The sequence below is a fragment of the Colias philodice genome, chromosome 29 (assembly GCF_061535455.1).
Source record: "Colias philodice isolate Cphi_HAF_F1 chromosome 29, ilColPhil1 Martin Lab GWU primary, whole genome shotgun sequence".
Taxonomy (NCBI): domain Eukaryota; kingdom Metazoa; phylum Arthropoda; class Insecta; order Lepidoptera; family Pieridae; genus Colias; species Colias philodice.
The window spans coordinates 2,568,605-2,585,401 of NC_143114.1; the positions used below are offsets into that span (position 1 = coordinate 2,568,605).

Consider the following 16,797-nt stretch of genomic DNA (forward strand, 5'->3'; position numbering starts at 1 on the left):
TTATCCAGCTATATCAAAAAAAGCATAACATTTAAAATTGTAAATTCAAGTACCTTTTTCGCTTGTCTAGTTTCGAACGTAAAGATTCTAAGTAAACACTCAGCCATTTAAACTACCATTATATCATCTAAATTAATTCTAAAACGTATTTTCCTACATTTTCCAGGTTCCGCGTCCGCCAAGAGGGTGTATGGTGTGAGCTAGACATGCAAACATCTGCGTGTATAGAGATTCTTTTACCTGCGCAGGCGTGTGTCGCGAGGCGGAAAGATGGCCAGCCTATTGGTGGTTATCAGGTATATATTTGCTTTTTTTAGATATACTAGCGATCCGCCCCGGCTTCGCCCGTGGTACTTGTCTACGTTTTCTCTCCATAACAACCATCCTCGTACTTCAAGGATTATTATAAAAAAAGAATTATCGAAATCGGTCCACCTGTTCACGCGTGATGACGTGAAGGGAAATATGGATTCATTTTTATATGTAGAGATGTATTGAAGTATAATAAAGAATTACACTCATAATCACACTTTTGAAAAATTTTAGAGAGGCGTTGCATAAAACATGAATTGAAATTACACCTTATTTCGAAGCAGAAATGTTCAAAGTCGCTTATTAGAAAACTCTGCCTAAATACGCGTAGGCGGAGTTTTGATACGGACAACAATTTTAACTACCTTTCCTAATTTTGTATATTACTGTCCCATCTTAACAATACCTTTAAGCATATTATAATCTGTCATAATTATTTCTTTATCCCTTAAACAATATTATCGTTTCAGAATCTAAAACGAACACACTTTTTTGTATTGTCTCTTCGTGTTTATTTTCACCTATTTGAGATAACTATTTTATATGCACAAAACTATCTGACTTTCTTTGCAACTTTTCATCACTATCTTTCATAAACACTTACTGCACTTCTTTGTCAATTATTTTGCTCCTTTCTTTTCTTTTGACACTCTTTTACTAACGTACCGGAAACAGGTATTCACAAACACCCCGCCCACGTATCCCCAGAGTATCACGCTGGAGCCGAGTCCGACGGTGCTCGCGAAAGTGCTCGCGCTCGTGTCGGATTTGCTCGATCTATTGCTCGAGGACTGGTATCCTAGTTTGGGTGAGTATGTTGTTTATATGATAGTGTAATCGTTGAAATAATGTTTCGTTTTGACTATTCGTGTTTTATCTTTATTTTGTACTAGCTGTCTGCCCCGGTTTCGCCCGTAGTACATTTTCTCGCAATAAAAGGTAGCCTACATAGGCTACCTTTTATTAAAGAACATTCTTTCCAGGGTCTAAATATTGTCTATGCCAAATTGCATCAAAATCGGTCCATTAGTTTATGCGTGAAAACCATACATACATACATTAATTACAAATTACTCAAGACACGTTAGCTTCAAGTATTAAATCGAACAATATCCCAGCAAAATCGTTCTTTTTGAGTCCAACGGATACATCCGAAGTTGAAAACCTTATTTTACAATTACGGAATGAAAAATCACCTGGCATTGATGGCCTTAATAATTCACTAATTAAGCAGATTCGGGAAGAAATTTTATATCCTTTAACGTCAATATATAATCGAAGCCTATCACTCGGTATTTTCCCTAATAGCTGGAAGGTTGCTGCAGTTTGCCCGATTTATAAAACAGGAGTTCGTGACAATCCCAATAATTATAGGCCGATATCACTTTTAGGTGTTTTTTCGAAAATCCTTGAGAAAATTGTTAACTCCCGACTTACCAAGTTTCTAGAGTCCAATAATCTTCTATCATCTCGTCAGTTCGGTTTCAGATGTCAAAAAAGTACGTCAGATGCTGTAAGCCTATTGACATCTATAATATCTTCACATTTGGACAAAAAGAACGCATGTCTCAGTGTTTTTCTCGACCTTGCGAAGGCCTTCGACACTGTTTCTATCCCGCTGCTGCTTAGAAAACTTGATAATAAAGGTGTCAGGGGACATGCACTGCTATGGTTCGAAAGTTATCTCAGAGGGAGACTTCAATGTGTGAAGATTGGAGAGAGTGTTAGTGCCACGAAAGAAGTTAATTACGGTGTTCCCCAAGGCAGTATCCTGGGTCCCACTCTCTTCATTCTTTACATGGATGATATTCACAACCTCCCACTTAGCGGTGCTGATATTCTTTGTTATGCGGATGACACTGCTATCACTTTTCACGGTGGCAGCTGGGATGAGGCAGTGTTAGCTGCAAGGCAGGGAATGATACAGGTAAACTCTTGGCTCGAACGTAACTTGTTGACCCTGAATCTAGACAAGACGAATTTTATCTGCTTTCATAAGACTTCTGCGTCCGCCCCATCACTGATCGAATTAATAAATGTATCTCCTGACGAATGTGCACCTCAATGTTTTGGTGGATCAAAATCTAAGTTTTAAGAATCATATAAATCTTCTGTCTGATCGCGTGCGTAAAATCATTTTCATTATGAAGCAACTCCGCCGATCTGCCGATTTCAAATTGCTCAAAACTATATATTTCGCGTTATGCCAATCACTAATTACTTACTGCATTGGTTCGTGGGGAGGCGCCGTTAAGACAAACCTAATTCGTATTGAGAGGGCTCAACGAGCGGTACTTAAGACTATGTTACAAAAACCTTTTAGATACCCTACTTTTGACCTTTATAAAGACGCTAGTGTTCTTACAGTTCGCCAACTTTTTATCCTTGATAAATTTATATCGACGCACAAATGGGTCATTACCTCTCCCAATTACAAGAATTATGTGAGAAAGCGTATTTACAAAATACCAAATGTTCGTGTAAATACTTCTTTTGCTAAGCGTTTCAATCCATTTGTTGGTATATTTATTTATAATAAAATTAGCTCCAATTGTAATATTAAAAACTGTACTTCTAGAAAAGCAAAGATCATCGTAACTAATTACCTTAATTCTCTGAACTACGTATCAACAGAAAATCTTCTTGCATCATTATTCTAATTTTAATTTGAGTATAATCGGCACGTATATTATTTCATATATTTTATTATATTTATTGTTATATAAACATTATCTATATATATGTATATATAAATATATTTATTTATTTTATAAAATATTATGTTAATTGTATTATTTAGTATCTTCAGTATTTATTTTCCTGTAGCTTATAAGTGATAAAATGCCTTGTACGTGTAAGATATAAGCGTTGATCATACCGAGGACATCTAATTTTGTTTTTTTGGTAAAACGTCTCAGTGCCCACGATACAGGCTTGCCTAGTGTGGTGTACTATAGGTTAAGGGTCTTCAACGTGCGGCCCGCGGGCCGCATGCGGCCCGCGGCAGCATCCTTGGCGGCCCGGCATTAGTTTACTCAAAATGAGGTTCATATGTATAGAAATTGTTTTTATGTATTTATTTCTATTATATAATTTAAAAATATATGTTATTTTATTTATTTCATGCATCAGATAGGTTAAATAAAACGCGCGTAGTCCAAAACTGATTTCCGCGCTCGCGCTTGGCAGGTAGGGGCGCACGGTGCGGTGTGCGGGTGGAGGGAGTCGCCGAAACGCAGTGGCGCGCGCGGCTGGCAAGCAATGTCAGTCAGGTTTGCATCTCACAGAACTTCGGACACGTTTATCTCATTCGCTCGTTCAGTGCGTTTAAACAAGTTGTAACTTGATTTAGTAATATCAAATTATTGTGATGGCAGCAAGTTCAAGTAGAAAACGGAAGGTCGTTGATGAACACAGGTTATTTCAAGATAAATGGACGAATTTATATCTTTTCTATGAGTATTGTGGTAAAAACCGTTAACTTCATCAAATCTCGAGGTCTTAACCACAGGCAATTTCAGGAGTTTTTAAAAGAACAAGACGCCGAATATGGTGACATTACCTATTTCTGTGATGTTCGTTGGCTTAGCAGGGGAAAAATGTTAAAAAGGGTGTTCGATTTGCGAAAAGAAATTGCAGCATTTATGCTTAATAAGGATAAAGCTATTCCACAGTTTGGTGATGAAGCATGGCTAAGTGATTTTGGATTTCTTGTTGATATAACAGCACATCTCAATGATTTAAATAAGAAATTGCAAGGAAAAGATAATATGGTTCATGAACTATTTGACGCTTTAAAAGCGTTTGAAGTGAAGTTGGAGTTGTGGATCAATCAGTTAAAAAATAATATGACCACGCATTTTCCACATTTATCGTCATGTCGAATTCTCAACATGGACAAATATATTCCGCGCTGCTGGATCTGAAAACACAATTCGAGTCGCGTTTTACCGATTTCCGAAAACATGAAAAAAGCTTGAATTTGTTTGCTCGCCCATTCAATGTTTCTGTCGAAGATGTCCCTGATGATGTTCAGATGGAGTTGATAGAATTACAATGCAACTCTTCTTTGAAAGACAAATTCAACTTAGGATTGTTCGAGTTCTATTCAAAATACATCACTACTACACATTTTCCTAAGATAAGAGACCATGCACTGAAAATGACATCTCTGTTTGGTACCACATACCTGTGCGAGCAGTTATTATCTCGGATGAAAAACGTTAAGTCGAAGACAAGGAGTAGAATCACCGATATTCACCTAGAAAACAGTTTGAGGATTTCAACGACCACCATAGGGACTGATATTGATAAGCTAGTTAAGAATAAACAATGTCAATCGTCTCATTGATTTCAATTTCAATTACTTTTAGTACTTACTGTAAAATTAAATAATAAATAACTTTAAATATTATTGTTAGTTTTTATTTCAACATTCTTACTGGAACTGAAAAAAGCAGATGAAACCGCGGAGCGCAGCTACCTAGTAATAAAAAGTTTTTGTTTTATTGCGGCCCACCGAACAAATATCAAAGTATAGTTGGCCCTTGGCTTCATAAACGTTGAAGACCCTTGCTATAGGTAATCCTTTTTTAATAAACCTAGATTAAGCCAATATGTGTAAAGTGTGCAACGTCAATCAAAGTGTATCTGTGTAAAAACATATGGTTTTTAAATAAATATATTTTTCATTTTCATTTTTCATACATACATAATTACAAACCTTTCCTCTTTATAATTTTAGTGTAGATTTGTGCAGTAGACAATTATTTATTTACTAGCGTCCTTTATCAGATCTGAAAGTATCTCTGTACCAAATTTCATCCAAACTGGTTCAATGATTGTGGCGTGAAGAGGAGATGGACAAATAGACTGACAGACAGATAATCATTCTCCATGACGTGACTGTATTGCCATGAATTTGATATTTTTTGTTTTATGGCATTCAAATGCTTTATTGAATTGCCTATGGCTGAATTGGTCAAGCATCCGCCCCGGATTGGCGTGAAAGGATGCGGGTTCGAGTCGCACTTCATGATCGAATTTTTTCTATTCTTTATAAAATTATATTTATATTTTTTGACTGACCTGCCTTGGTTAGTAGTGGCCCTGCCTTCCAAGCCAGATGCGTTCGATTCCCACCCGGGGCAAATATTTGTGTGATGTATGTTCATCATGTTTGCTCTGTGTCTGGGTGTTAATTATCTATATAAGTATTTATTTAAAATTTATATATGTATGTTTATCAGCCATCTGGTTTCCATAACACAAGCGAAAGTTTAATATGAGATCAGATCGTGCCGTGTGTGAAAATTGTCCTGAAATATTTATTAAATTATTGCATAGCTTTTATCTCAGACTTTGAGCGCGGCGACCGAATGTAAAAATTCTGTAACGAAGAAACCTAACACCCCTCACTCACACTTTCGTAACAGCTTTACGGCGGCAGTCCTCGAGTGCCACACTTATTTTTAAGCTATTGCATAGCTTCTATCGCGGGCCTTGAGCGCGGGGACCGAATCGAGAAATTTTGTAACGAAAAAGTTGATTGTCTGTAAAGTCGGTTTACTGACGATAGTTGAACGTGACAACGTCCGATTGTGCTTCTTTGTCGCTCGTTCCGCGCTCTCGCTTGCACTTCAAGCCTTACACGGAACGCCTCAGAGCGAGGTAACGCCGCATGAGTCATGTTTTTTCGTGCGTGCAGCCGGCTCTATCGAATTATAAGACGTTGTCACGTCAATAATATTACATCTCTAATATATATTGGACACGTGCAGGCACCCGGTTCGTGCACACGTCGGAGGGGCGGTGCCTGATCACGCGCGCGGTGCCGTGCCCCGCGTGCCTGCGCGACGCCGCGCAAATGCCCGCGCACGACCTGCACGACGCGCACTTGGCGCAGGTGTGTTAGCACGCCCGTCCGTATCTTTACAACATTTCCCCACTTTTAAAAAAAAAAACAGAAACATAAAAGGTGTGTTAGTGCAGCTTCACCTGCAGGGTTACAATGTCACAGGTCCGAGGGGCGGTGCCTGATGATCGTCAATTAGCTGTGCTCTGTGCTTTCACCCGCATGGCTCCGCTTCTGTTGGTCTTACCGTGATGATATGTAACCAACACCCAAAGAATTTTTCAAATCGGACCAGTAATTCTTGAGATTAGCGCGTTCAAACAAACAAACTCTTCAGCTTTATAATATTAGTATAGATTACACTTAGATTACAAAATAAAAGACAGATGGAGCGTTGCCGAACTAAACCGAATAATTTATCGTCATTTCCATAAAGCTATGTGTGCTGTCATTTCGCCGATGCACTGTACGTACACGGTGCTTCTGTGTGGGTGTTATGTTACCAGATATTGAAAATTTTCCCAAAATTTTCCCCGACTACGGAAGAAAGAGGGTTATGTTTTTCGAGTGTAGGTATGTATGTATAATATTTCTTTGACACGCCCTGCAGTATAAACTGTTGGATCGATTTTGAGTTGTGACTTATGAGGTGTCATTGCAATCATCTGAATTATGAAGGTAGCTGTGGTGGTAGTGACGTAGGCTACATAAATTATTAGCAGTCATGTTTTAATTTTTATTTTAATATAAATTCGGGTTTTTGATATTATTTTATAATATTGTAAAAATTATTTTATCACCTATCTACTAAAGTTATACATGGACAAAATAATTTTATTCAATTTTTATTACTTAAATAAATTACATTAAAAAAAGTTTTTATTTTTCAGAACATATGAATGCGAATAGCGGTAGTTTTTAGTCGAGAATGCGGGACATTTTATTTTCATCATATCACATGAATTAAATCGCAAGCGAAAACGATGCTTTTTATAAAAGTAACAAAAAAATGTATAATGCTTTTTAAAATAATCTAATAATGACCATGAACTTTTATTGCACTATACAAATAATCACATTCACGATCGAAAAATCCAACAGCACTACCCCGAATATCTTTTAACCATTTTACCCCTAAAAATGGCAAATTCATTTTCAAAATACTGGCAGCATACGTTGAAGTTTTGAATTCCTTCGTATTTGTAAAATTATTATTTGTATACAAAATTAAATAAGCCAAATAATCTACAGAAAATCTGTAAATCGATGTTTTATCTTTTTGTTTGTTTTCGGGAACAAATTTTACAGCGTTTTAATATCACAAGACAGCATTTTTTTACTAAAATATCAAACCCCTTTTGACGTATTGCATGACACTAGAATCGCTATAGCACTAGCGGAGGAACGTATTCGTTTTTGATTTCGTATTTTCTTTGACAAAGGCGATGAATGATTGACATGCTCCATCTGTATTTTATTTTGTAATCTAAGAGATTACATAAGTGAACAGCCAGCATAAAATTTTGTAGTTTATTTTATCATTCTAAATCCGTAAATATGTAACCGACTCTTTTAGATTCGATTTTGACACACTTTAATTGAAACTTTGAACACTTGTCAAGGATCAGTGACAAAACATTAATTTTATTAAAACACGTTTTATAACCTTTTAAAACTATATTTAAATTATTATCATTACAAAGCATTTATTTCAAATGACATCACCTTCATTCTTAAATTACAGTAATAAATTATTAAATTCCAGGCTTTAAAACGTCTCGAAATGGGCAACAACGAGCCGCGGCGTCTCCGACTATCGGAAGAGTCGAGAACGTCAGATAGAGACAGCGGTGTTGGAAATGAATCTATTGGTGAGATTTGAACATTTTTTTATTTTTTTTTGTGTGTGGTTACCATTTTTAGGGGTTAAATTAAAAAACGTAAAAACTCATTTCAAAAAATTTGATTTGAAGATTAAAATATTTTTTATTTAATTTTATAAATTAGAAAGAAACCGGGGCGGACCACTAGTTATTTAGAAATTTATAAATAACTAGTGGTCCGCCCCGGCTTCGCCCGTGGTACATATTTAGAATCCTATGTCCTTCTCCTGGCTCTAAACTACCTCCCTGCCAATTTTCAGCTAAATCGGTTCAGCCGTTCTTGAGTTATAAGTGGAGTAACTAACACGACTTTCTTTTATATATGTTACCGGAAATGTATGAAATCAAGGAATTGTATACAATTCCTAGGAAATGTATATAATTCCTAAAATCGCACGGAAATGTGTGAAATAAATTATTTTATACACATTTCCTAGGAAATCTATACATGTATATATATAGATTTTTCATCTAATATTTCGCAGCGTCATCCCGTCTCGGCTCAGTGGAGGGTGTCCAGCGGAACACGGCGGTGGGCGAGTGCTGGACGCTAGAGGAGTGCATACTGGCCGCGTGCACGGGACAGCGGCTCGTGTGTCAGCACCACGCGGACGTGGAGCTGGCTGATGTGGCGCCCGACGTGGTGAGTGGGGGGGGGGGGTAAAAATACACAAATACACAATTAAAAAATAAATTAAATATTTCAGGACGATTTTCACACACGGCACTATAGGTCTACCAGAATCTGATGGCATATTTATATTTAAGAAATAAAAGATTTTCATGTGGCAACTTATTTGACAACTATCAAATTGGTTGTCAAATTATTTGTCTTTTTTGCAGTTGATAAATAATTTTTAGGATTTTGTCTAAAAAATCTTCGAAAATTTCGAAAAAGCCGCTGTGATCACAAGCAAGAGGGGTTGTTTATAATGTGTATAGAAAAATATTTGATGAAGAAGGGTCAAACACATCACAATTTTCAATTTAGAAGATTTTATTGGTAAATTGGACTTACCCGCTTTGATACTTTTAATTAAAAAATATTATATGTAGGTAACTATAATATTGTTTGTTGATTGGAATATATTTTTATGAAAACTTATTACAGGAGTTTCCAATACGGCTATTCGTCAAGTCCAAGCTGTCCAAGTCAATTTTATAATGTGTGTCTGTTAATACTTACGAAAATAAATATAATTTTATTTTATTTTTATTTTATTTTATAAAAAATTATAAGCAGTCTAGTTTTCTATCGATATAACATCGATATTTTCACATGGCATAATGATAATGAACATACAAATATAGGTATGTGTAAATAATAATATGTATTACCTGTGTAAAAGTAATATGTATATTATACAATATACATGTAAGTATGTACCTACATAATATTAAGTGGATATCTCATTATTAAATACAGTATTGTCCACTTATGTAATGTGACTAATGATATTGAGAACAAACTAAAAAATAAGCAGTATCAAGATCGTTCAGTCCATTTTCCCTAGGGTTGCACACTCAAAATTTTGATTTCCATACCGACGACGCAGCTGTACGTGTCCCGCCTGCACCACTCCACCCAAGCTTCTGATGTAGTGGAGTATGTGCGGGTGAAGACCAAGTTTATCGTGAGGGTCCAGCGCCTGGAGCCCCGCAACAATTTGAATTTTAATTCATTTGTTGTGCGTGTACCGAGCGAGCAGCTGTCGACCTTCATGAGCGAGGAGTTCTGGCCCCGTGGTGTTGTGTTCCGGCGGTTTCGCGGGCGGCTTCGCAACACCCAGCCGAAGCCCGTTCAGCGCAATATGACACCGCCAGTGCCGTGAATTGTGTATAGTGTAGTGCTTAATATATTCTTAGTTTTGTTTTAATTTAGTTTAGTTTTAAATTATTATATGTATGTTAGTCTGTAAGGTATTTATAATATGGGTCTGTACAATTTATTGTCTGTTACCTGAAATAAATAAATACATAAATAAATAAATAAATAATTGCCATCAGATTCTGGTTTACCTATATCTGATCCCATACTTAAGCTTTTGCTTGTGTTGTGGAAACCAGTGTGGAAAACATACATATATAATTTTTAAATACTTAGATAATTAAATTATATAGATAACTAGCAATGCCCTGCGATTTCACCCGCATAGATAGCGATATCGTTTCAGTGAAAAGTCTACTATAGGTTTAATTTTTAATCACATGAAAATCACCTTTAATAGCGGGACGGGGTCCCGCACTACGGCCTTTTTTTTAGTGGGGAAATGTTTCATAGATACCCACGGCCTCCTGACCAAAACCCCACTGTGTTCCGTCAAGACGCATATTGGTAGAATTCCTCCGTGTCCCCCGCACTACGGCCTGCTCGAACAGTATACCTACTATTTTCTGTAGATTGACACTTTTAAAAATTCGTTATATCTTTTGAATGGAATATCCAATTCTTTTCATTTAAAAAGTATTTTGCTGGTATTGAAACAGTCTATAATAAAACATCATTTAATGGGATAAGGATTAATATATGTGTAAGGATAACATGGTTTGATTACTGTCGGCGCTTCTATGCGCTGCGGAATCTATTGAAGATAGAACAAAAAAATGTTCTACGGTATTATAGAATGGATCAATATCTACAAGAAAGTCCGCGATACCATATGTCCATCTTCAGTAGTTATGTTACTTTTTAACAACTTTTTTACGTTTTCAAAGTAGAAAACGTAAAAAAGTTGTTGTAGTAACATAACTACTGAAGATGGACATATGGTATCGCGGACTTTCTTGTAGATATTGATCCATTCTATAATACCGTAGAACATTTTTTTGTTCTATCTTCAATAGATTCCGCAGCGCGCGCGATGACAGCATTTTTATTAAGGAATTTCTTACACCTTGGGTTACATTATTGCATTTTTGGTAAGGATCTCTAATTTTTTTCAAAATGTGTATAGCCTATGTTGCTCAGTAAAGATGCAGCTTTCTAATGGTGAAAGAATTTTTGAAATCGGTCCAGTAGTTTTTGCGTGAAAACCATACATACATACATACATACATACTTACAAACTTTTCCTCTTTATAATATTAGTATAGATTAACACCCAGACACAGAGCAAACATCTATGTTCATCACACAAATATTTGCCCTGGGTGGGAATCGAACCCAAGACCACTGGCTTGGAAGGCAGGGTAACTACCAACTAAGCCAACCGGTCAGTCGACACAAATATTGCAAATTTTATACACTACTACACTCAATAGTTGTACCCTTTAAACGAGACGTTTAACAAATTCATAAAAACTTATTTTTAAACATAGATTGAAGTGAAACTTCTTTAGGCGTTGAGAGTTAAATTTCAAGGTCCTATCATGGGAATACTGATAATCATGAAGTAAGGCGAAGATTTTGGTATAAGATTCAAAGAATCTTGTTAAAGAAGTTTTATTTCTGACACATGTGCTCGGCACACACGCTCAAATTCAAATTATATTTATTTGCAAGAATGTAGTTACAAATTATAGATGTTTTAATTACAATATTATGTGGCTAATATATTCTACCCATCGATTGGTTGTGCAAATATTAAAAAAGAAAGTTAATTAATCTAATTATTTAAATGTACACACAATTCAATATTCAATTACATGAACAGTCTCTCGCTCCATTTAATTACCTACTTTTATTTCATACTAAACCAATTCTTCGGTTAGTTACTCCTCGACGTGGAGGACTGCAAGCGTGCGCGTGGAGCACATGTCTTATTGTCTAGCGAGACTGTTTGTGTTTCTCTTATTGTGTTCAACTCTCACTCACTTACTCACTCACTCCCTCATTCATTCACTCGTTCTCTGTGACGTCACGCAGCTACTCCTCGACGTGGAGGAGAGCAAGCGTGCCCGCTGGGAGCACGTGACCCTCGGCGCAGTGGTGGGGCGCGGTGCGTTCGGTACAGTGGCTGCGGGCGCCTGGCGTACGGGCGGCACTGTGAGACGAGTTGCCGTGAAGGCGTTACAGCCGGTACCGCCTAGTGCACCGCATTCGATACACGCGCTGACTGCGTACAGGGTGAGTTTGTTGAACCATATCTATACTAATATTATAAAGCTGAAGAGTTTGTTTGTTTGAACTCGGTAATCTCGGGAACTATTAATTCGATTTGAAAAATTCTTTCGGTATAAGATAGCCCATTTATCGAGGAAGACTATGTATCATCACGCTAAGACCAACAAGAGTTGAGAACTGCGGGTAAAACCGCGGAGCGCAGCTAGTAAATTATAAAGCTGAATAGTTGCAAAATGTCATTGGAAACAGCGAAAAATAGTATGTTCCATACATGACAATTTGTGTTTCAGTGACTATACTGTTGAGCTTTTAATGTTTTTAAATATTGATTAAATACTTTGTATAAAAGCTAAAGAGTATTTTTCTACATTGGAATCATGTTATAACGAAAATATGTCCAATAACATTACATGATAATACAGTATACTATTAGTGTATCAATGACTATGCAGTATGTACGTTCCAATAACAATTTGTGTTTCAATGACTATGCAGTTTGCACGTTCCAATAATAATTTGTGTTTCATTGACTATACAGTATGCACGTTCCAATAACAATTTGTGTTTCATTGACTATACAGCATGCACGTTCCAATAACTATTTGTGTTTCGTTGGCTATACAGTGTGCACGTTCCAATAACAATTTGTGTTTCATTGACTATACAGTATGCACGTCCCAATAACAATTTGTGTTTCAATGACTATACAGTATATACACGTTCCAATAATAATTTGTGTTTCAATGACTATGCAGTTTGCACGTTCCAATAACAATTTATGTTGCATTGACTATACAGTATGCACGTTCCAATAACAATTTGTGTTTCATTGACTATACAGTATGCACGTTCCAATAACAATTTGTGTTTCAATGACTATGCAGTATGCACGTTCCAATAACAATTTGTGTTTCAATGACTATGCAGTTTGCACGTTCCAATTACAATTTGTGTTTCAATGACTACAATATACATATTCCAATAGCACATTATGTTTCAATGACTATACATGTTTTAATAACAATTTGTGTTTCAATGACTATACTTGCTCAATTAATATTTATATGAATGACAATATAAATGTTCTATAGGCGGCGGTATCCCGCTGGGAGCGGGAGCCGCTGGCCGCAGCGTGCCGCGCGTACTGCGGGCTGCGGCAGGAGCTCGGCATCCTCAGCCGGCTGCGGCACCCGCACGTGCTGCCGCTGCTCGCCGCCTGCCCGGCGCCGCTCGCGCTGCTGCTGGCCATCGCGCCGCAGGTCTAGTATTTCAATTAACGGCCTAGGATAAATATTAATTTCAACGACAACACAAATCGTAGTCATTCACAAAAACTTTTGAAATGAGGGTAGTTTGGTAAAGAGGCTATTGTGGAGCGCAGTTTGGTATTGAAACGGTAAATATCAAATCATTTATTTGCAATCAAACATGGTTACAACACAACAGACAACTTACATAATATAATAACTATAATATGTGATACTGTGACATTTTGAACAATTTGAACGATGTCTCCTATGCTAGGAAAAAAACCTGTGTTATAGGAGACAAATAATAATAAATATTAATTATCCTCGACGCGACAGTACAAATCGTAGTCTAATTATATAATTCACAGAAACTTTTGAAATGAGGGTAGTTTGGTAAAGAGGCCAGTGTCGAGCGCAATTTGGTATTCAAACGGCCTTACAATGACAATGCTTAAATATGAAGATAATGTTGTAAATAAATAGTTAATAATAATGATGATTGTGATGATTCCAATAATAATGTTTAATAATCCCAGGGTTCACTGGAAGGCACGCTCCGCACGTACCGCGGGTGCGGTGTGCGGGTCGGTGCACGTGCTGCGCGTGCGCTTACTTTGCAGTTAGCACGTGCGTTGGAGTACTTGCATGCGCACAGAGTGCTGTATCGGGACTTGAAGGTACGTGGGGAAGGGGGGGTTGGTTATAGAATTTAAAAATTTAATTTTTTTTTGTTCGATAAATATAAAAAGAGTAGAACTTACCTGATTGAATTGTGTACTGTATCTATTGCATAAATATAGAAAGAGTAATGGCCTTGTTGAATTGCTTACAAAACTGCAACGTTTACATTGCATTATACTGAACTAGCTGTAAATGATCACCTAGATCAATTGCCCTATTCTGCCAAAAAAACTATAAAGTGTCTGTCGCTTATAACGTAGCTACGGACGTTGAAATGTTATTTTACCTGCTACGGCCATAAAATACCTTTATGGATTGTGTACCTTATATAATCTGTTACACCGTTCCATTTATTGCTGGGCAAACAGATTTTATATTATACCCGGCGCGGCCTAAGATGATCCCTATGACACTGACAGTTATTCTCAAGAGACAAACTTGTAATGGCGTCACCATTAAATTAGAAACGTATTGGAGGCGTCTAATAATGGCATTTATTAATTTTTACGTAGCTTTATGCCATTACAATGATATTCCGTTGGAATTATAACAATTCTTAACATTTACGAGAAATTATATCAATCTGACTTTACGTTTACGTCCTTCAAAACTTACATCGTTGGCATTTATCGACTAGTGCGGAAAGTATCGATAAACAAATTTCGATAATGGAAACGAGTTCACATTTTTTCCATGCTTAAGCTATAGTTCATTCTCTATTGAATGGAACAGAAGATCGCAGCATAATTAATTAATTAATTACCGTTCGCGTTAATTTACTTACCTATGATAATATAAGTTTTTTAGAAAAATTAAATGGGGGATTCCATTTTCATGATAAAATAATATACACTGTGTTAAACGGGTTAAAGATTACGAGAAAATGATAAGGTGCATTTTTATGTTTTGGAAAACTTTCGTTTTACTTACCGTTTCGTTTACATAATAGACGTTAAAAATTCATTTTATAATATTTGTAAAAACATGTTTACCGACGTGGCTGAATGCAAACCACGCCTTAGCCTATAAAATAGTAAAGTATCGACACGATCCATCATACGAGCAATCACTAAGACGAACTGTCATAGGGATCATCTTAGGCCGCGCCGGGTATAAGTAAATAAAGTAAAGGACTTCTAGGTAATCTCTCATATGCATTCCAAAGTACCAATAATCGTCTTCCTCATAATAACATCAACATCTTCCAATGAATTTCCCTGTCACCCCAAATACCTAGTGACTATATAATCAGAGAAAGTTATTTTTCAGTCGGAAAATGTCCTGGTGTGGACTTTCCCATCACCTCAAGAAGCCAACACTGCTGAAAGCGCAGAGGACCCGATTGATGTTCATGTGAAACTTGGAGATTATGGTAAGTTACTGTTTTTAAGCATTCTTAGAAAGAGAATGTTTTATACCGACTTTGAAAATAGGAGAAACTTAAAGCCACTTTGCAAAGATAATAGGACTTACTGACTTCACTAAGAAGGAATTCAAAAGTAGATTTCCGATAGCGTTTGCTCCGTGAATTTTTTGAATAAGATAAGAGGTCTTCTAAGTATCCATATTCCATTCCAGTATAAACAATTTCTATAGTAATTATATTTGTCTTTCTGTGTGTTTGTTACTTGTTATGTTTTCACGAATGATCGAGTTTGACTGGTGCGTTGCTAAGCGTAGAACTCAAGAACGGCTCATAACCAATCCGGCTTATTTTTTAACGTTTTCGTTAAGACACAAGGAAGGTCCTTATAGAGATAAAACGTAATAGGAGCACAAGGGCAGAACAACTGCCGGTTTAGCTAGTAAATTATGATAATTTTATAATCTACACTAATATTATAAAGAGGAAAACTTTGTTTGTTTGATTGTAATGAATAGGCTCATAAACTACTGGACCGATTTTGATGAAATTTGGCACAGATCTTTAGACCCTGAGAAAGAACATAGGCTACCTTTTATTGCGAAATATGTACCACGGGCGAAACCGGGGCGGACCGCTAGTAAATAATATGTTTGTCTATAGGCATCTCCCGTCTCGCTCCGCCATCAGGCACAAAAGGTTTCGGAGGTACGGAGGGCTTCATGGCGCCTGAGATCATGAGGTACAATGGTGAGGAGGAATATACGGAGAAGGTGAGTTAACCGACTTGAGAAAAAGATGATGTTTTAGACATGTGTTTTTGGGTTAAGGAAGCATTTTCTGATTCAAAATAGGATATCTTTCGCTGGAGAGTGTGGTGAAATAAAACTTTAATAAAAACAACTGATAATTGTTGTTTATGTGAATTATTATCACCAAAATTGATGATATGGCACTTAATTTCTACCCATCATGCTATCTTTTTGAGAACGTGACCTTTAGTACATTTAATATGTCGTTATTTCTTTCTTAATTTTCAACTTTTCCTTAAAAAAGGAGGAAGTTATCAATTCAAGTGTATTTATTTTTTGGATTTGTTGTGACAGAACTACTGAATTCAAGTGTTTTTTGCTTGGTCCGTAATTATGTCCAGTTCTATTCATTTGAAGGCCGTTTGAAAAAAAATATATTTATGTTCAGTAATTTTTCCAATAATTTTAAATCGATTTCCTATATTTCAGGTGGACTGTTTCTCCTTTGGCATGCTGTTATACGAAATATTTACCTTACGTCAGCCCTTCGAAGGTCACGAGGCAGTGAAAGAAGCTGTGCTGGAGGGGGCTCGACCTCCTTTATCACCCAGGGTGAGTTTAAATTTAAAGAAATAATAA

The 16,797-nt window shown here is 36.6% G+C and overlaps 1 protein-coding gene across 9 annotated transcripts in view; it reads left to right on the forward strand.

Annotated features, from left to right (window-relative positions):
* Lrrk (Leucine-rich repeat kinase) overlaps positions 1-16,797 on the forward strand; it is a 147,950-nt gene that overhangs the window by 46,529 nt on the left and 84,624 nt on the right. For 8 of the 9 annotated variants that reach the window (XM_089712745.1, XM_089712743.1, XM_089712744.1 and 5 more), the window contains 11 exons: positions 167-296; positions 988-1,120; positions 6,093-6,217; positions 7,932-8,037; positions 8,535-8,692; positions 11,915-12,115; positions 13,204-13,371; positions 13,899-14,039; positions 15,313-15,415; positions 16,070-16,179; positions 16,648-16,770. In XM_089712745.1, the coding sequence (XP_089568871.1) occupies positions 167-296; positions 988-1,120; positions 6,093-6,217; positions 7,932-8,037; positions 8,535-8,692; positions 11,915-12,115; positions 13,204-13,371; positions 13,899-14,039; positions 15,313-15,415; positions 16,070-16,179; positions 16,648-16,770 (1,498 nt within the window). The remainder of the gene's footprint in view (positions 1-166; positions 297-987; positions 1,121-6,092; positions 6,218-7,931; positions 8,038-8,534; positions 8,693-11,914; positions 12,116-13,203; positions 13,372-13,898; positions 14,040-15,312; positions 15,416-16,069; positions 16,180-16,647; positions 16,771-16,797) is intronic. The other variant, XM_089712746.1, reaches the window with a different exon arrangement.